This window comes from Urocitellus parryii, chromosome 8 (genome assembly GCF_045843805.1).
Source record: "Urocitellus parryii isolate mUroPar1 chromosome 8, mUroPar1.hap1, whole genome shotgun sequence".
Classification (NCBI taxonomy): Eukaryota; Metazoa; Chordata; class Mammalia; order Rodentia; family Sciuridae; genus Urocitellus; species Urocitellus parryii.
This window is the reverse complement of record NC_135538.1, coordinates 63792399-63814499: the sequence shown is the minus strand read 5'-3', so window position 1 is coordinate 63814499 and position 22101 is coordinate 63792399. Positions and strand designations below refer to the sequence as shown.

Genomic DNA, 22101 nt, shown 5'->3' with positions numbered 1-22101 from the left:
CTTCATTTTTTGCCCAATATATTGAAAACTTAGAAATTTATGCTGCAGAAATTGACAGTTAGGTGATGGCTTAGATATGGGGTTTAAGAGAAAAGGAGAAAAATATTAATTTATTGACATTGATAAATGATAGTCTCTTCCCAACATAAATTAACTTGTGGGCCCATGTCCTGCAATATCAGGCCAATTGAGGGGGCATGGTGTTCATGCTGGTTGGCTATGTCAGACCACAGTAGATTCCTGTTCCAGGCATTCTAAGGGAGATCTAAATTTCCCTGTGGAGTGGCTCAGAGGCCCCAGAATTATTCATATTCAAAAGACATGTCTGGAGAAGCCTCAGCATTTATGTTGGACACTGATGTCCTTATACACTGCCTCTCTACCTCTGCTCTAAGCCTTTTGTTACCAGTAAAAATGAAGAACATCTGGACTAGACATACCTTGAAAAGTGATTATTCTAAGATAATAACTGGGGGGACCATTCATTTTTAGCTTTAATTCTTAGTCTTCTTTTTTGCTCATTGTGCACAGTCATTGGTGATGTTCTGCTCCCAGTCCCACCATCTCTTTTGTGTTATTTTGAGTAGCACTTGGAAGCATTGCAAGGAATTTCTGATACTCTGGTAGAGAAAGAATACCCAAGAAGATGAATCCTTTTGGAGAGGGGGGGAAAAAAAAGATTTCAACAGGTTCTAAAGGCAGACATCCAAGATTTCTAACATTGTTCCCTTGGTTTAGAGAAAGTATTACAAGTTGGGGTTGGTAAGTCTTACATGTATTATCTACGCTTTAAGGACAGAAACAATGAGCCTTGCATGCTAAGCTGAATGGATGTATCTTCTTTGTGTTCCTGTTGATGAGAAATGCCCACACTCTATCTCCTCTGGCCACACAAGGAAATCATGTAATTAAAGAAGTGATGGATGGTATGCTAAAGTTTAAACGTTTTAGGAAGACCTATCTTATTAACACTTTAAAACAAGTGAGCATAATATCATTAATTTTGATTAATTCATTTGCTCTTAATACAGCTTTTAATTTGTAATTCTATGTGAATTACAATGTAATTTGGCATTAATTATACTAAATTGACTGTAAGTCAGCCAATCACAATGGGAAATTATTCACAGCTGAAAGTAAAACTAAAACTCTCCATCCAGAAAGGATGACACATAGCGAAGAGGCAAATACACTTAGGCATCCCTCTCTGACTATGGATTGACATTGGACTAAAGGATTGCTTATTCTACTCTCTGCTGGGACTACATACTCTTTGGAGTGAAAGCCCCATATCCAATTCAAGGTAAATAATAAAGTAAACAAAGGGATTGATTCATCAGGTTTTTCAGTTACCCTGAAGAATAATTTTGTTCTTCTCATGTAAGATTTAGGCAATGTGGAGGGGGCAACACAGTGTTTTAGAATGATTAATCCCACACCCCTAGGATTCTGAGGGCTAGAATAGGAATTTATTCAAATCGTTCTTCCTTTCATCTTCAAATTTTGTGAACGGGCCAGGAAATCCTGTTTTAAACTTACGTGCAGTCAGAATTCTGAAGCCACCCCCCATTTGACCTATACACAAACTGCCTTCTAGGCAGAAGGAATTCATGCCTTAACAAACCAACCTCACATTGTGAGAACTAACTCCTCAGGAGATGATGGAGTGTGTGTCATTGATAAAGCTTGCTGGAGGTACCTGTGAACACACTAGAAGTAAAGCAAACTGCCAGAGAAGTTGGGTATTTGAGAAAGTGGGAGAGAACAAGGATGGATTTGGAAAATATATGTGTTTGAACCATTTGCCAGATGTCTTCCTTTGAAAATTATCTTGAAAACAAAACTAAACTTTGAGATATTACAGAAAGTCATAAGACAGATCTTGGCAATATTTTGCTTGAAGCCTATGTGCATGTAGGCAGAACTGTGAATTTTGTACATTCTGGGTTTTGTACATTTGTGGTCAATAATTGACACATAAATGAGGTGTAGCTCTTAGGAAGCAAATTTGGCAAACTATTGCATGGAAACTTCAAGGCTATTTTTTTTTAAAGAAAGAGTGAGAGAGAGGGAGAGAGTGGGAGAGAGAGAGAGAGAATTTTAATATTTATTTTTGAGTATTTGGCGGACACAACATCTTAGTTTGTATGTGGTGCTGAGGATCGAACCCGGGCCGCACGCATGCTAGGCGAGCGCGCTACCGCTTGAGCCACATCCCCAGCCCCTTCAAGGCTATTTTTTAATGACATTTCTCTTGCTTTGTTAACTATATACCTTTGTCTCATAATTCCAATACACTATTAGCAAATAAATTGGCCTAAATTTTATGATTAAAAAAAAAAAAAAAAACTACTCTAAATCCTGAGTCAGCAGCCACCCTCTACTGTTTTGCAATGATGCTGACCATAGTTCAAAAGGACATGATCTGGAGCACCATAATCCCAAGTGTTGAAATCAGGCAAGGCCCAAATCCCCCAAATCTACACGTGTACACACACACACACACACACACACACACACACACATACACACACACATATACATATACACATGCAAAGCATGTGAATATGAATCTTTGCAGCTGAAAAGCTTTCCTTTGCTTTGTAGTACTGTTCTAAATCATAATATTCCTGTGATTAACTATTTGATCTCAAAATTAAAGATGAAAATAGAAATTAGAGGCTTACTGTGTTACTCCAAGCATCTTTTCCAATAATTACGAAATATTTTAAGGATTTTAATGTCTATGGTTTGTTAACAAAAACAACTATGTAAATGTACCATTATGCCATTATACCATTTCAATTTTATCTAAATCCTTCTTATATCAAATTTAGCCTGCCTTATCACAGAATTTTTATTCCTGTCCCTCCACAGACCCTTTTTAAAATTTTTTTTAATATAGGCATTGGATTGGTGGGCTCCAGTCTCTTCCCCACTACTTGGGGTTCCCAGTGTGGCTTCAAGTTCTTAACCAAAAACAATTCCCATTTGATGCATACTCTCTGATGAATAAACTCTTTTGAGCTCTTAATGGGCATATTATTCTTCAAGAACAGTAAGAATTCTGGGAGAAGAACTAATACTAAAGTGAACTGAGCAGTGGGGTTGAGAGAAAACATTTACAAGGATTCCTGTCCTCGGTTTTATCTTCTCATCATTTAGAATGCTGGCAGAATAAATGGGTCTGCTAATCAAACAGCACTGAGAGGTTAGGTCATTGGAAGCCTTTTTAGTCATTTTGTGCTTTTCAAGAGTGAATTTGTTAGAATTATGCTGAATACCCACTTAAAGCCTCAGCTGATAACCCTACCTGTGTTTTATAACTCTGCACTGTCAGAACTCATAATAAGTCAAACATTCTTTCAGTGGTGCTCATAAGGGAGGGAAAAAAAGCCCCACAAATTTAAGAGTAATTTCAGATTGTAAATGAAAAGGAGAGGCACGACTGTTCATTTGCACCAATCATGCCTTCCTTTCATCTGCTCTGATTAGGCCTGGTGCGGTTTCATCAGACTCCTCCATCACCGAGCTGTCACTCCAGCCGTCTGTTGATTGAAAACAATCAAGGCTCTGATGGCACAATTATTCTGACCCTTTAACTAGAGGCTGCTGTGATAATGAAAGGTTGATTATGATAGTTTGTGCCTCTTTCAGTTTGCCAAGAAGGTTAATTTGGGCATCAGACGGATGTTTAATGGGCGCTTGCTGGCTACACTGAGGTAAATGAGAACGTGCAGTCTTGGATATTGCACGGATATAGTTTGGCTGTCAATCATTGTCATTTGGAGTTTGTGCCTCACACTCTGGAAATCACATTTTATTTTTTCCTTGGGATTTAATTTATTCTGTGCCCTGAGGAAGTTCTTTCACTCGGTGACCTTCACAGCAGCTTTCTCTGCCTTTTTTTTTTTCTTTTTTTCAAATGGAGCTCAAAGGCACAACACATCTAGAAGAGCATTTTTCTTTCATTTTCACTTAAAAATGGAAACTTTAAAAATCCATCCTTATCACTGCCTTCCAATAGAGCAAATGTTCCCATTCTGATTGTGCAGTGGGGAAGTAGAAGCGACAGGGATGCTCTGGCCAGTTTGCTAATGCAGCAGCTCACACAGTCTGCACTGTTTCTTACACCAACCAGCAAAAGTAGCAAGTTCAAAATGGGCACATGGATGGAACTGAAGGCTCCATTCTCCTTCCATTTCTCTCACTAACCTGTCTCACAACTTGGTCTGGGGGATGGGGGGCTGAAGACAGATATTTGTCTGTAGAAGTACTGAGGTTATTAAAAGTTGCAAATTTCAATTTGTATAAATCCAGAGCCTAATCCTGTAGCTGTTTGAAGTATAGAATAAAAACGATGCAGGCATCTAATAATGCCAGTGTTTACAATGTGTAGCTCATACTGTAATGAGTTTTGTAGTTCTTTTCTGCATACCTTTTAAAAAGAAAAATAGAGGAAAAGAAAAAAAAATAAAGGAAAACCCTTATTTCTGTCTCCAAGCTGTGCATAGTGGTCTCATGTTAGATGCCTAGAGAGCTAGAATCATTTTTCTGCTTTTGTTTGTGTTGTCTTCATTTTTCCCCCAATTCAGCAGCATATTTTTGCTTAGCCTTGGACATTTTTTCTCATGTGTCAATTGTAAAACAATTAAGTCTATAGATGTTAAAATCACAGTATCATAATGATTGTAATTTTACTTCGAGTGTTCCATTTTCACATTATTTATTCATTGCTTTTTTTAATAAAGCTATTTGTTTTTGAATAGTGAAAAACATTAGGTGATAATTCAGTCTTACCTGAAGAGACTCCTAAAGTGAATTAAACCATGGAATCCAGTTACTGTTTTAATGCCACCCTTATTTAAGCAACAGTGCTTGTTGAAAGTGTTTATTTAAAAGGAAGTAAGAATAACAATGGTATCACCAGATTCTTCACAACACTAGACCACAAAGACTTTTGTTTTTTGTTTAGCTTATGGATAAAATAACCCTCAGGAATGCTTCATAAAATTATTGATTAGTTTGGTCTTCATTTTTTGAGCAATGGAAAATAAAAAGACAATTAGAGAAATGTGTCAATCAACTCAATCAATTTTGAGGGGTTATTTAGAAAAGTAGTGTGAGGTTTCATTTTACTATTACCTTGTGGTATCTGTGACAATGACTGATTTTATAGGCCCACTATGTTAGCAAATTAAAGGGACTCAAGCAAAGGCCATCTCCTCTTAAAGGAAATATGATTTGTAATTTCAAATCAATGTTAGTCTAAACCTGACTGGATTCCAACCCCCACCACCCTAACCTGTGTATTTGTTATGTAGAAGTATGGAAAACTCATCTCCCCAGTAGAGGACTTTCCCCGTGTCTTCCCAAGCCCTCCATGACACACCTATCACTGTTCTCTCTCACTGTCTCTGCCCCTCGCCCCCGGACTGTGTGCCCACCTGTGTGATGTCTCCCTCAGAAGGTCTCACCAAGCATCTGACACTTCATAGCCCGGCATGTGCTGGCAGTTATTCTACATCCAGGACTGGATCTGGTTATTGGGTGCAGTTTTCTTTTCCTCCTAGTCTCCACCTTCCAAGTTCCCTTGCTATTCCTGCTAACTTAATGGAGAATGTCTTTGACCTGTGATTTTCCCTGGGGTTCTCTCATTCAACTTGCACTTATAGATTCCCCACTGATACTTAAAACTAAGTCCTTTTCTTACCTCTCTTACAGACTAGCTTTTGAATAACCACTATCTTTTACCCTTTCTTCATCCTCTGCAATCCCTTCTTTCCTCTTCTGATCTTATCAAGCCACTAATTCTCTCCCTCAGGACCATCTCCTGGCGTGAAGATTGCAGCTTGGGCCCTCCAGGCCACTCTTCCATCCACAAAATCCCTTTCCTGTTCTCTCTGTCACTTGTATTCTTACATGTTTGATTCCTGTTTTGAGACTCATCTGACATTTACTTGTTTTTAATGATCCTTTTATATCCAAACCCTTTTATGTGACCAGCTGATTTTGTTCCTGCTCTTTCTTCCTTTTATTCTTTCTTCTTCTTTTTTAAGTGCTAAGAATTAAACCCAGAGCCATAGCACCTGCCTGGCAACTACTCCATCACTAAGCTGTATCTCCAGCCCAAGATGACTAATGATATATTGCCCTAAATGTTCTCTGGAATTTTTATTTGGGTAAAAGAAAACTATGGTAATTGTGATGAAAAGTGTATCTTCTTGGATAAAGATATTATTATTGTGTTCTATACTCAAGGTGTTAGAAGGAGGGAATAGAGAATTCATTTTCTCAAGTTATGTATACCATGATGGAATGAGGATAGAGAATACAATATGAAATATACTGTTTAAACATCAGTAGCCAGACTGAAAATCACATAGTGATGGTGGCCATTGGCTGGTACCCCTTTGCATCCACCAACAGGCTAGCCCTGTCTTCCCTCCCCAAACCTCCACACAGCTCGCACGGTGCCTGCTCCACATCCCATCCCCTTAATAGTGGAGTCTGGCCATGGCAATGTTCAGTCTGGTGCTTCAGTTACTGGGGCCCCACTCCAATCTCAGTGCTTCCTACTTCTCAATTAATGTTTGAAGTGACCTCTGAGGATATTTTCTTTTTATTTGGAGGCTCCCAGCCATAAACCCTTAAATGAAGGTTAGGTACTTCATGGGCACCTGAATTCATCATAATACCACTTATTAAAGGGATTTGACAATCTCTGCGTCAGTGACCTGGGGCAGCTGCTTGGGTCTGTGCAGTCCATTTGGTCATATAATTAAAGGTTTAATTTCAGGTGGGGAGCACATGTGCCAGTGAACCTGCTATTGGCTCATTATTCAGGAATCAATTCACAGAGAAATATTCAAAGACTTGATGCTCTCAGGGTGCTCTAGGGCATGTTTACAAATTAAACAGGTTTTTTTAAACCATAAAATTTATACATGTGCCAGCAAAATTTAAAAGAACGATGAAATGACAATGGGGAAAGATGGGTCTTACATATGTCTAAATCTCTGTCTACAAGAAACTGAATCTTCCAAACTTGTAGGTTTTCTTCCCATCTCCACATTCCATGAATATGTTTTACAGGGACACATCAAGATACTTAAGATCAAGAGTGAGCCTTGAGTTTTATAGTATTACTAGAGCTTGGAATTGAATGGCCAATAAGAATGCACATATGGGGCTGGGGATGTGGCTCAAGCGGTAGCGTGCTCGCCTGGCATGCGTGCGGCCCGGGTTCGATCCTCAGCACCACATACTAACTAAGATGTTGTGTCCCTAATATGCCATTATGTAAAAATGTGAGTATGTAACAGATGTGATTCTGCTATCTGTATTTGGGGTAGAAATGGGAGTTCAAAACCCAATAGAGTCAAATGTATGAAAGATGATTTATCAAGAGCTCTGTAATGTTTGGAACAATCAATAAAAAAAAAAGATGTTGTGTCCGCCAAATACTAAAAAATAAATATTAAAATTCTCTCTTTCTCTCTCTTCCAATCTCTCACTCTCTCTTTTAAAAAAATGCATATATGTGTACTGAGTAGAATCTTTTTTTTTTTTTTTTGCCAAGTTAATTCCTGGCACATAATGAACACTCAAGAGTTTGAGGAATGGAAAAATGAAAAAAAAAAAAGATTCATGGTTATATATTTTTTCCACAGAAGAAAAAGATAGTCATTGACCCAAGATAATCAATCATTATTTTAGTTTTCTCAAGCTAGAGGACTAGTTCATATATATTTTTCCTTACCACCAAGTTAATTGAGTTGAGATTTGAGAAGACTCATATGGACACAAATTCAAGTATTTCAATGGGACACCAAGCCAAGTAAAGAAAGTAAATATATGCTGAATATTATGCAAAAATGACTAGATTTAAGTCCCCTCCATCCCTCCTTATTCATGCCTCTTGGAAGATTTGGAATTTAACAAAACCACGGAACTTGAATTATGGATTTGAAGCCCTGAATTTACTTATGTGAAAATAGGTTTATAATTAGGTCTAGTTCATAATTCGTTGTCACCTTACAACATGTGAAGTATTTAATACCATATAGCAAGTTTCTTATAATCCACTGCAATCTCAAAATTTATGTCCATGTTTCATGATATTGTGTTATATAACATAGTCTGAATATCATGATTTTATCATGAATTCAAAAAAACAATTGAATTGAGGAATAGCTCCATCTCTTGGTGGCACATTGTTACCATATTGATTTTTTTGTTTTGTCTAGATATCGTAATTTACCAAGTACTTTCACATGCTACCTCCCTCAGTTTTCTGTAGAACCTTATAATGCAGGAAATGTCAGCCTTTTTTTTTTTTTTTTTACAGATGATGAAACTGAGTCTCAGTGTGTTGGTGTTTATGCTAAATGCACAAATATATCGTTACAGAAACAGGTCTTTTGATCTCAAGTTCTTCCTCCTTTTCATTATATCATATTCACCTAGATGGGTATGTGCCAATTAGTTGTAGAAAAAAAGCGTTAGGATTTCCCTGGTCATTTCAGCTAACTTCACCTGGATAATGCATCCTTACTGCATGCAGTAGTTGGGAAATAATGTGAGATGGTGTGACCCACATACAGCACTGTAGTCCTGTTCATCAATGGCATACAGAAGTGTTTTTTTTTCCTTTCTATTAGCCAAATTGGCTTTCTCTCATTTTCCAGTGTTGTTCCAACAATATAAGCTTAATGTCTTGCTGATCTGCAAAGTCCATTTATCATCCAGTAGGACATGTTGTATAAGTATATAGACACTAGCATCTGTAGAGTCTCATGTCATCAATGGGCAGCATGTAATGTTTTGAAACAATCTCAGCTATTGAGGAGTAGGTGGATGAGTATTGTCTTTTGGCTCAGAGACAATTATGGGGTGCATTTTTATAATAGTTAATGGGTTCTGGTTAAATTTTAGGTAACAAAGAGTTAGTTTCACTTGCCCTGCAACATCATTGGCATGCACAGTATTGGTAAGAGTGTCCTCCAGGACACTCTTACCATCTAAAATGTTTTATGCAAACGACACGTGGAATGGTATATTTAGACACAATCAGGAGGTAAATTTTATGTGAACAGTTTACTAAATATTTGCATTTATGTATGAAATCTCATTCTGGGAATTCTAAATAAATAGTGCCCTGAAGCAGTTAGAAATTTGAAATGTATGTTCTTTGATTGAGATTATTTTATTTTGACAAGAGATGGTATCTGTTATTTGTAATTTGATCAAAATTGTTCCAAGGGAGAAAAAGACTGCAGTATAACCCAATTCTCTGCATGTGGGTCTGTGGGCACATGCACAAATGCATATATTTTGCCTAATACTGATTTATGGACAAAAACCCCCCACCTTGGTTTTTGAAGAGATTTATAAAATCTATTCATGGTATAAAAACCTGTGACTTGAATAGTACTTGTAGCAATTTGGTTACCTCTTCCACCTATAGGAATCTTGGAGGATTCTTCTTTAAAATGTTTTTGGTAGATTCACGATTGACATATATTTTAGCAATAGAAGAGGCTCTCTGACCAACTCATCAATTGTACAGATAAGAAGCCAAATGACTGTCTCATTGTCAGCCATATCTTCATATTGCTCCTTTTAATTAGTTTTTGAAAGATCAGCTCTAATTGGTAGCCAATTCTCACAGGCAGAAAGGATATTACAGAATATTAACCTTACCTCTTTTTTTTCAATGAAAGGATAAATCTTTTATTTATTCTTTAATCATTACAGGCTTAAAGAAGAATCCAATGGACCAACATGGTTGCTTTTTTGTTTTTTGTTTTGTTTGCTTTGTCTTACATATTCTCTTATTCAGCTCTTCTTAACCACTTCCACCAAACTACTTCCAAGGGCAGAGGAAAAAATATATGTGCCCTTTCCATTTGCCAGATGTTTGTAATTCTCAGGAAGAAATAGGTTTTGTTTTTTAATGTTTTATTAGTGCACTGTACTTATACATAATATTGGGTTACTTTTGACATAATCATACATGCATGGAATATATGGGGTGTTCCATTACAGTTCCCAGTGTTACTTCTTTTCCTTCCCCTCTTCCCACACTCTGTTTCCATTCCTACACTGGTATTCCTTCTATTTATTTACTGGTTTTTTTAGTTGGCTATTTATAAATATACATGAAGGTGGAATTTACTGTATTAGATTCATACATGTATATAGTATAATTGTGTCAGTTACATTCTACAGTTCCTCCCTTTTCTCATCCCTGCTCCCTCTCTGTCAATCTCCTTCCTCTATCCCACTGACCTCCCCTCTATCTTCAAGGGATCTGTCCTGGACCTGCCCCCTATACTTTGTTTCCTTACTTTGATATATTTCTGCATATGAGACAAAACATTTCACCCTTGACTGTGTGAGTCTGGTTTATTTCATTCAGCATGTTCTATAGTTCTACAATTCTGTCCATGTACCAGAAAAATGCCATAATTTCATTCTTTGTCTTTATGGCTGATTAAAACTCTGTTGTGTATGTAGACTACCTTTTTTTTTCTCCTCCATTCTCTGTTGACAGGCTCGTGGCCTGTTCCATAACTTGGCTGTTGTGAATTGAGCTGCTGTAACACTGATGTGGCTATATCACTATAGTATGCTGATTTTTAGTTCTTTTGGATAAATATAGAGGAATGGGATAGCTGGGTCAAATGGTAGTTCTATTCTTAACCTTTTGAGAAATCTCCACACTGCTTTCCAGAGTGGTTGTACTAATTGGCAGTGTGAACAACAATATATGACTGTACCTTTTTGCCCAACATCCTCACCAGCATTTATTATCATTTGTGTTCTTGAGGATTGACATTCTCACTGGAGTGAGATGAAATTTCAATGTAGTTTTGATTTGCATTCCTTAATTGCCAGGAATGTTGAACATTTTTTAAAATATATTTGTTGGTCATTTGATTTCTTCTTTTGAGTAGTATTGTTTAGTTTTTTCCCCATTTATTGATTAGGTTATTTGGTGTTAAGTTTTTTGATATCTATGTGTTCTAGATTTTAATCCCTGTTGGAGGAGCAGCTGGTGAAGATAATCTCCCATTCTGTATGATCTCTATTTATGCTCTTAATTGTTTCCCATGATGCAGAAGCTTTTTAAATTTGATGCTGTCCCACTGATTAAGGCTTGGTTTTATTTCTTTGGGCTTTAGGAGTCTTGATAAGGAAGTCAGTGCCTGCACCAATATGTTGAGTGTTGGTACCGTGTTTTCTTCTAGCAGTTGCAAAGTTTCTGATCTAATTTCCAGGTTTTCGATCCACTTTTGTGCAGTATGAGACTTTTGTGCAGTATGAGAGATAGGAATCTAATTTCATTCTTCTACATATGGATATACAGTTTTCCTAGCGTCATTTTTAAAAGGCCCTTTTCTGAAACATGTATTTTTGGCATCTGTGTTGAATATCAGATGACTGCAACTATGTGAGTTTGTCTCTGTGTCTTTTATTCCATTCCATTGGTCTTCATTTCTGTTTTGATGGCAATTCCATGCTGTTTGTATTATTATAGTTCAGTAGTATAATATGACAACAGTTATTGTGATGCCTCAAGCATCACTCTTCTGGCTCAGTATTACTTTGGCTATTCTGAGTCTTCTTATTCTTCCCAATGCAATTTAGGACTGATTTTTCTAGTTCTGTGAAGAAGCTATTGGCATTTTGATAGAGACTGAATTTAATTTGTATATGGCTTTTGGTAGTATGGCCATTTACATGGGAGGTCTTTCTATCTTCTAAGATCTTCTTCAATTTCTTTCTTTAGTGTTATGTAGTTTTCATGTTAGAGGTCTTTCACCTCTTTGGTTAGATTTATTCCCAAGTATTTTATTTTACTTTTTGAGGTTATTATGAATGGGATAATCTTCCTGATTTCTTTCTCAGTGGATTCATTATTTGAGTATAGGAAAGATATTAATTTATGAATCTTGATCTTTTTCCTACTACTTTGTTTAATTAGTTTATCAGCTCTAGAAGTCTTCTGAAGGAGGGTTTTATTTTTGAGTCTTCTAGATACAGTATTATATCATCAGCAAATGGATAATTTGTCTTCTTTTCCGATTTCTCCTTACCTCTTTTTCTATCTTTATTTTCTCTTTATTTTGCTATACAACTTACCTTTTTAAAAGTCCTCTTGTGTTATGAGATTGAACCAAAGAAAAATTCGGATCACTTTTTATTTGCCTAACTAATTATCTGGAACTTAAATGTGACCGGCCTTAGGGAGTTTTTATTGTGATTTTTCTAATCCTGTGTCTTTACCCTCTTCTCGGTAAGAGACACATTCAGTATCAAGGGCTTTTGCTTTTGGAGCCCTGCAGTATTATAAAAATGATTATCAGAGCACAATTTTATACAAAAGGTGAAAGTAAGAATGCTATCAATCTCCCAACTTCATAAAATTTTAAATGAACAATGAAAGAATATGTTTTATTATCACATCTGCTAAGCTGAATATTCTTTTTAAAATCTGTCAGGGTTTTTTTCCCCCTGACAGTATATGATCTGGAGCCTCATCAGATTTGATTTCACTGAAATACATTTCTTAGAGGAAAAATAGCCTATGTGTCTTGCATGTCTATAGTCAGCTATAATGGTTAACGTGCAACCTCCCTTGAAAAATCTGTTTTACAAGCAAAATGTTGGCACAATTTTAATTGTAGCACTTGAGTAAGCACTGTTATAATTTTTAATATTCTTCTATGGGAACATTTTCATTGTTCTGGTAGAAGAAAATGCTCTGACCCTGAATCCTTCATTTCTGGTGCTTTGGGGTTTTATGGGAATGCTGTCTTTTTGAACTGAAATTTTTCATTTGGTCTTAAAGGAAAGACTGTGAATGTAAGATTTTGAGCATTTATTTAGTAACATAAGCTTTCTTTTCTGTGGCAGCCATTATTCTGGTGTAATATATCACTGTTTGGACCTTACTTGCCTCACATTAAAGAGGTGAGCTTCTGTGCAATATAGCATGGCAAATCCCAATATCTGCTCATTTGTATTAGGGAAACTTTCCATATTTTTAAAGTAAAGAAATGGCACTTATATTAAGAGGGTATCATGTTAAAGTTTCAGGTTTATTAGAATTCAAGGCATTTTAAAATAGTGTATAAAACAGTCTACTTAATAACAATCACTGAACTTCCCTTTGAAGACCTGGATGAGAAGACAAGAGAGCATGCTTGATAGTTCATTTAGACAGGAAAAGTTACATCTATGCAGTACTGTTCATTCTATTAGAACATGCTGCTCTGATTCCCACTCCTTGTTACCCAGGTGCTATTTAACATGCCCAGCACTCTGGTGGAGGTTCAGTGTCAGTTGGTTGTTGATTTGCTCCTGTGCCCTTCCTTTGTCCCTTTCTGAAACTGCAGAACTGTAAGATTTATGCTGCCTTTTGGGCAGTCAGGGGAAACAGGTGCCCTGGTTTATCTGAATGGGATGTCAGGACTGGCAAGGACATAGACACTTGTGCCTTCACAGCATGGGCTTCTGCAAAAAGGAGAGCTCAGTCTGCACCTTCAGCAAAGCTGTCTACAACCACGTTTTAGATTGGAGAATATAATAATTGCCTCCCCTGGCCAACAGGGCAGAGTAAGGCTATGAAAAAACACCAGTCATTGCTTACTCAGCGCAGGCTGATGAGTTCCATAAGAACATCCTTTTGAGTGTAAAAAGAATATTTGTGGACCAAGACAAAGAAATAGTTTTAGATGATGTCATAAGAGCATTACCTTTTGTTATCATTATTTTAAAAGATTTGATGTCTCATCTGTTGAGAAGCTGTTTTTTAAGACCACTTGTGTTATCTGTTTGCAAAGCATAAAGATATTTCTGGGGAAGAGCGTACTGATGTATATTTTGGGATTAACATGACTTGATCATTAATACATTTTCTAGGAATCTGTCAGGGTATGGTTTCTTATTATTTTAGGGTCATGTTTTATAGCACACATATGTAGAGACATATATAAGCAGACTTGGACTTCAAAATATCTATTTCTGTAAAAGGATCTAGAATTTTAGATTTCAAAACATAGCCAGGTGTTCGTAGGGCACGCATGTAATCCCAATGACTCGGGAAACTGAGGATTGCACGGTCAAGGCCAGCCTCAGAAACTAAATAAGACCCTGTCTCAACATAAAAATTATAAAAGGGGTGGGCACTAGGGAATATAGCACAGTGGTAGTGTAACCCTGAGTTCAATCCCCAGTGCTACCAAAAAAAAAAAAAAAAAGCGAAACACTAATTTAAGACTCAAAGCATGTCCTTTCCCCTGAAATGCTTGTTCTTTAAATGCAAACTCTTTAATTAGTACTATTAATATATGGTACCTATCTGGAAGCAACATGTACTTACTTTAAAATGGATTCTATTTTTCTAATTTAGAGAATTTGTAAGTCATATTTGAACTTGAGTGTGTTTGCCTGGATACTACCTTAAAATAATTATTGATGGTAAAATAATGACAAGGTTGACATAATAGAAAATAGATTATGGAATTTAATAACTGGGCTTCTGGTTGCAGCTTTTCTACTAATTAGTTGCATGACTTGGGTTCAGTTAACTTGTCTGGATTTGATTTCCAGCTATAAAATTGAGAAGCTTGAACCAAATGTATTCTAAAGTTTCTTCTTGCCTGAACAATTTATTATTTATTTGAAAGCTTAAAAGACTGCAGTGTTTTTTGCATCGTCAAGAATCTCAAATAGAGTCAGCCAGAACCAAGCATGTTAGGGAGGAAAACAAGGGCTTATATATATGTAAGTGTAGAGCAATGTGTGCTGCATGTGGAGTTCTGAGAGCTTACAAAGGCCTTATAGGAAAACCATTAACGATAAGATAATAAAATGGGAAACTACAGTCTGTGGAAGATAAATAAATAAAGATGTAAAAGAGTAAAGGAATTGATATTGTTTGTTTAAGAGAAATGGAAATAGCCTAAGAACAGTTGCAAAGAATTTTTCATTTTGAAGCAAATATTTATAGGCAACTATGGGCCAAAGACTGTGCTTATCAAGAATCTGAGAGAAGATAGATGAATGGGGGTCAGATTAAGCTATAGCTAAGACTCCTTTTTGGAAGGAATGATTCTCTATTGGGATTACATGAATTGAGTTAGGCAAGGTGCATGGGAAATCCCCTGGTGTTTTTGGAGATGTTCATCTGCTGTTACACATTGTTTAGGAAAATCTCACCTAAGGACGCTATTTCCTGAGCAGTCTTTGTTGAGCCTTCCCAAACCGAATCTATAATTTCTTTTCCACTCTTGCTGGATTTGTCACTAAAATTGTAGGAGGTAGGACTTTTACCTCATGCTTCATTTTCTCCCCCATTAAATATTAGAGTTTAGGGTGGTGGAGATATCACCGTGCCAGAATAGATAAGATACAACAGGATTTCAGCCTCCTCTGAACTATGGTTTTTCAGTGTAGTGTCATCATTTTAAAATCCATCAGTTCTAAGAATAACCTTTTTCAAGCTGAAGCACCAATATATGCTACAAAGCTAACTGTGGTCTTTGGGTTCTGTGATGCTTCAGTGATCAATCTGTCTTCCGCTTACTATAGTCTTCAAGCCCTTAAATAGGTTCCTGGATTCTTTCCACAACCTTGCCCTTAATTAAGCATAGAAGTGAATAGTGCTTCAGTGAGGTTCACAGCATAGAAGTGATTTTGAAATGGCTCGTTGTTTTGAAATTTTCTCCCTATTTCTTTCATTATTAGGCTAAGTAGAAACTATCTTTGCTTTCAGTGGTTTTTCTCCTTTATATTTTTTAAACGTAAAGTAAAAAGACAGCATAGTAACAATTTTACATTTATTTATGTATTATTGCAAAAGCAAAAGTTCAGTATGTTTAATAAGACTTACTTTATATAATTGATAACATAAGTCAACTGTTGATTTATAGACCATATAGAACCAGAGTCTCAAGTTGTTATCTTATCCATACGGTCAAGCTAATTACATGTCCTATATCTTAATTAAGGTATTACTCTGAGTTATTCTTCAATTTAAAACAATATATTAACTCCAGTGGGGCAGCATTTTATCCTATGGATGGAACAGTTAATGTGGCTTTCTGAAGTAACTAAATTCAGACAGCATGGTAGAAGAACACTGTTTTATGAATAAAAATCAATCTGTAACCATCCTACTCAAAGTGTGATCCATGGACCTGTGGCATATGCATCACCAAAGTGCTTGATAGAAATGTAAACTCCTAATTCCACACTCTTCCTACTGAATCAGAATCTGCATTAACCAGAAATCCCTGGTAATTCATATGCATGCAAGGTTTTTAGTTGGTGGCAGAATAGTTCATTACATTCATCATGATCTGGAGGAAAAATAAACCCACCAAATATAGATGACTTGGGTGTTCTGATAATGTAAATAAAATATATTGGTGTGAAAATTATATGAGATCTATAAAAGTTAAAAATGTTGGAAAGAAAGAAAAATCACTCAGAAAATGCAAACAAATATATATATATATATATATATATATATATATATATATATATATATATAGTATTGTGTAGTATATAATATTTAGGGAAATTGGACATGGAAAGAATCATGATACATGTGACATGGGGTGGTAGAGAGAAAGCCAGAAATTAATCAGTAATAGCACACAGAGGTCACTGTTGAATTGCTAATTTGATTTGTTAGAGATTTCCTTAACAGCAGAGCATAGTTGAGGCTTGTGTATCTCTCATGCAGTTAGTGATACTGTTTGGTATAAAGATAAATTGAAGAGTGTTCAGAGATGGGATGGAAGATTAATTATGACATAGGAAGAACTGATTTATGAGGAGAGAGAAAAATAATTAAATGGGCAGCACTATGCTATAAAAAGAAGCTATGGCGACATGGATATTTAATGTTTCTCCAGAGCTGTTTCCTGTGATATCTATATGAAAGATGCAAAACAATAAGGATGTAAGGATGCTGAGAAATTGTTTGTAAAGCAAAGCAATATCAACTGGAATTACTCAATTAAGTTAGGAGCAATATCAAAGATTAGTTTTAGAAAATTTTACCTGGTACACAAGAAATGACCTTGTGCAAGATGACTTTATTCCTGAGAACTTTTGGAAACTCTATGGGCGAAGAATGAAAAATCATTTAGTACATTGTTAAATTATCTCTCTAGGGAGATAATTGGAACCCCATCCCTTGAAACTTCTAAAATTAGGGTGGATGAAAACTAGGATGCCATACATGGAATGCCCTCTCCACTTCTGGCAGAGACCTGGTGATTGATGAGTGGCATTTTATTTTGCAACATCTTTGATTATTGCTGATGTTACCATATATAGTCCTTTTTTTTCATCAGGTTGGTATCTAATTAAAATAAAAATACTACTTTCTATGAGAACATCTAGAGAGTGTCAGTTATCTGCCCTCCATGGTGCCTGCCTCGTTGGTACCCAGTGACATTCTTTTTCATTTCTCTTCACTCTGTAATTATTAAGGATGCACTTCCCTACACAGCAGAATCGAATTCAGTTCCTCATTCACTTCATTCAGAAGCTTAAAAGACAAGACCAAAAGGCACCTGGACATTTGGAGCCTTTTGTCAAATGGATGCAGAAACTCTGGAAGTCTGAAATTATCCAGTGCTTCAGAGAACCTAGTGATTCTTTTTATTGGGATGAAAATCTGACACAAGAGTACCATACTTCCTTCTCTCTTCTTCTGTACGCTAAGTGTCATCTGAACAGGGAAGCCCAGAGCCCTAATTCCATAGCTCAGAAAGGAAGTAAAACACAATAAAAATTATTTAATGTTCCAATTCATGGCTTTTTTTCTGCTAACTCCTTCAGATCCAACACCATCATTGGTGTTATCTAGAAAATCTAGTTTAACATAGGTTCTGCTAAGAATAATTCATATCAACTATATTGACTGGAGATATTATATATACTGTTTTATGTTGATGGGAACATTTGCCAAACTTAAATATCAAGTCACATTAATCAAATTATTTCAGGTGTTTCATAAGTGAATTTTTTCTTTGATGGTATTTTTTAAAATTAATGTTAATTTTGTTATTTATAACCTAATATACCTGCTTCCATTGTAAGAAATTGTCTTTTCCTATAGCCAAAATTTCTTTAATCCCTTCTTTCTTGTAAGAGATCTGGAAGGGTGAGTTAAAAAGTTAGTAAGGATTATGTTCTACTATTTTGGTCACATTCAAAGATAAACTCTTCTATCCCCTGCTTGTGAAAATGACCCTAAAAAATTGCCAGCATCTTACATATGCAAATAACAACTGCCTTCAAGGTGAAAACTAATTAACAGAAAATAAATAAATAAAATTGTCAAGTTGCAACCTTACTTTTTTCCTTCTTGCTTCCTGACTGTTATGCCAACCAAAAGGGCAGGGAAAGTCTTTTTTCTTTCTAAATCATTCTACTAATGTCATACTGATTTTCTCTCACGTACACCCCCATGGTTCCAGATGATCTCATGTTTTCTTATTTTTCTCACGTTGGTACATCATCTTGCCTCATGGATTAACATGTTACTTGAGCGGAGATGGCAATGATTACCACAGTTCTTCTGTGTCTCTGCTGATATAGAGGGGAAATTTTCCTTGCCTGGGTATCAAAATATTCCAGCATTACAATACATACCACTATTAGGTATAATTGTAATGCACCAATAAAAAATATTCCAGTATTGTACTTTGTAGGAAAAACTGTATTAAGTGTCTGAAAGATTATATGGAAATCTGTGTGTAGTCATTGCTGTTGCTTTTTCTTTCTTACCTTTGATTCTCCTCTTATCTCACTTCCCTCTGTTTCAGCTAGCTGTGAGGTGGTTGGAACACAACTGCCATTACCAGTACATGGATGAACTCCTGCAGTATATCCGCTTTGGCCTAATGGATGTGGATACTCTCCATACAGTTGCCCTGTCCCATCCCCTCGTCCAGGCAAGTGAGACGGCAACAGCTCTTGTCAACGAGGCCCTGGAATACCACCAGAGCATCTATGCACAGCCTGTCTGGCAGACCTGCAGGACCAAACCACGCTTCCAATCAGATACTCTGTATATCATTGGTGGGAAAAAGCGTGAGGTGTGTAAAGTCAAGGAACTTCGGTACTTTAATCCTGTTGATCAGGAGAATGCTCTCATAGCTGCCATTGCCAACTGGAGTGAACTGGCTCCCATGCCTGTGGGAAGGAGTCACCACTGTGTGGCAGTCATGGGGGACTTTCTTTTTGTAGCAGGAGGGGAAGTGGAGCATGCCAGTGGCCGGACATGTGCTGTGAGGACTGCCTGTCGCTATGATCCCCGCAGTAATTCCTGGGCAGAGATAGCACCCATGAAAAACTGCCGGGAGCATTTTGTGTTGGGTGCCATGGATGAATACCTCTATGCAGTTGGGGGCAGAAATGAACTGCGTCAGGTTCTGCCTACAGTTGAGCGATATTGCCCCAAGAAGAACAAATGGACTTTTGTGCAGTCCTTTGATCGATCTCTATCATGTCATGCTGGATATGTGGCTGATGGTCTTCTTTGGATATCAGGTAGAATATGCCTCATATGTTGGATTTATCTAAAAACACGTTCACTATGGCATAAATTTAAAAGTCAAGCTTTGGTAGTATGTCCTTGTGTGATTGAGTTAAGGATGCTATTTTAGCTAATTAACAATCATTTATTGAGCACCTACTCCATAGAGAACAATGTAATTAGAAGTAATTGACCTTTCTATGAATTTATGAGTGATTAGTGGTGTAAAAATTTAAGTTGAAAGTTAATGGCCCATCACATCTGTTTTCCTATCAAACCTTCTATTGTTTAAATCATCAGCCCTCAATTCTTGGATTGTGTTGCACAATTTGTGTTTTATCTAAGTCCTTTGCTTTTTCTTTCTCTTTTGGCTGCCTGACAATAAGTCATTTCTTCACAGTCAAGTTAGAAAAGGTAAACGCCTGGTAAATCCATTTTTCTGGGTATAGCAATGGATATATATTTAGGTATTAACTATGCTGTGTATTGAAGGAAGGCATTTAAGTTAATGAAACGAAGCTTTTGTATTATCTGTGAATAGTATTATTCTTTACCATCTGAATCTTTCATTCCTGTTTACCTTCCCATTTTTACTAATTATTTGGGAGTACAGTTTGAGCTCTATTTTAATTTGCTTTTTATTTTTTCTTAAACACCTTTTGTTTATGGAAAAAGTAAAAGGACTAATATATTGAACATGAGCCCATAATCCAGCTTCAATGGTTAATTCGATCCTTGCTAATCTTGTTTCATCTACACCTACAAACACCTTCACACCCCTACTGGCTGCCTTTTGGCACGTACAAGGAGTCTGTGGGGCATATGGTATCAGTCTCACAGTGTCAACCTGTGTTTTCATTCCCACTGTGAAAAAAGACCTGAAGTGTCTGCTTTTGAAAGAATGGCCTACAGGGAAGGAAGTTGCATCTTCTTTCAGTTGAGGGATACACAATGTAACCCAAATGCAACTTGAATTTCTGTGTCATCAAGGGGAATAGAAAGATTTATGACATAAACAGTAAGGGTAACTTTGATGTTTGTACTTGGAGAAAATGATCCCTTTATGAAGTGAAGTTTTCTCAGCTTTCTTCAGTAATCATCTCCAATTTTTTAACAGCTGTTTTGACAAAATTCTCACATTAAATTAAATTTGTTTGTATTTTACTCATTTTGTCCTTTTGTTTTCAATAACCAAGGACACATTCACAGTCTCAGCTTCTCTGAGTGACAAGTCACTGATTTTGATGTGACCTAACTAACATTAGGGTTTAAGTGCTCAATAAATTAATAAATGAAGTTACGACTAGTAGTATGGAAGAGAGTAAGTTAATAGAACCTAATAATTACTCTTCCTATGTACCAAACCAGCAGTAGAAATGAGTATATAGAGATATATTTAAATAAAGTGTATAGAGATATATTTAAATAAAAACCTTGTTTATCTAGTAACTTCTTTCTTTTTCTTGAAATATATATTTCAACAGTTAAGAAAATAGCTGCCAGGACTATATCCTGTTGGTTTTGCTAAAGAAACTTCCAACTCACTGCAAATAAGTCTTTTCTAATAGAAAGAACAGATCTGTACTTCCTTGTACAACAGAACAATGATGGATTTATGAAATCAATGCAGTTTATGTTTTCTCCCAATTTATTCCATTGACTCATTTGGTTTCATGTATTGTTAATTTACTATATTCCTAAATTTTTCATTGCACCTTCTAAAGTTTGTATAAATTTCTCATATTTAAATAAACATTCCTTATGTTTTGGACTATAAAGCTAGCTTTTTAGAAATGCTGGAGTTTCCTTTACATAGTTTTAAAGATAGAACTACTTAGTACCTTTTTCAGTGAGGCTTAAGAAAGCGCAGGAACTCATCTTAGACTGGCTAGATCAATCATCCTGGTATCGAGTTAACTTCCCTTTCAATATGAGCTGGTATGTTTCCTTTTCCATTTTATTAAATCTGTCAATTTATTATATATCTTTCTGCTCTCTCACTTTGTGTTTTTCCTACTAGTAAAGAAAACACATTTTTCTTTGTTCTTCTTTTGCACTAATGTATGCTGCCTGTGTTAACCGTACTTAATGAAAACAATCACAATTTTCTCAGGTTTGTTTCTCCCTACTGTGTACTTGAGATGAAAAACTCACTTTTCTGTGTACAGTACAATACCTTTAATTGGAAAGAAGAGGAAATCACCTGATATTTCTAATACCTTCAGTCATCTGCCTTTTTCCTCAGGCCCAGCTTATAATAAATCAATTGTGAATCTAACCATGAATAGGGAGGGGTGACTAGATTTGCTAATGGGCCCCTTAAAAAAAAAAAAAGACAGGTATACTCCACCATCCCTATCACTGATTTAGAAATGTTAACCTAATTTATTGGAGCAGATGAAAATGTTTGAGGCTATTTCTTATCTTGGACCAAATAATCAAGTATTTCCAATTTAATTGATGGGGGATTGAGTCATTGGCATCCTTCTGGAATTTTACAAGCTTTGCCTGAGGTGTAGTATGGATTATAG

General features: G+C 36.3%; 1 protein-coding gene across 1 annotated transcript in view; it reads left to right on the top strand.

Annotated features, from left to right (window-relative positions):
- Klhl32 (kelch like family member 32) overlaps positions 1 to 22101 on the top strand; it is a 184823-nt gene that overhangs the window by 139995 nt on the left and 22727 nt on the right. Inside the window, exon 8 of the mRNA XM_026392749.2 lies at positions 18858 to 19584. Within this exon, the coding sequence (XP_026248534.1) occupies positions 18858 to 19584 (727 nt within the window). The remainder of the gene's footprint in view (positions 1 to 18857; positions 19585 to 22101) is intronic.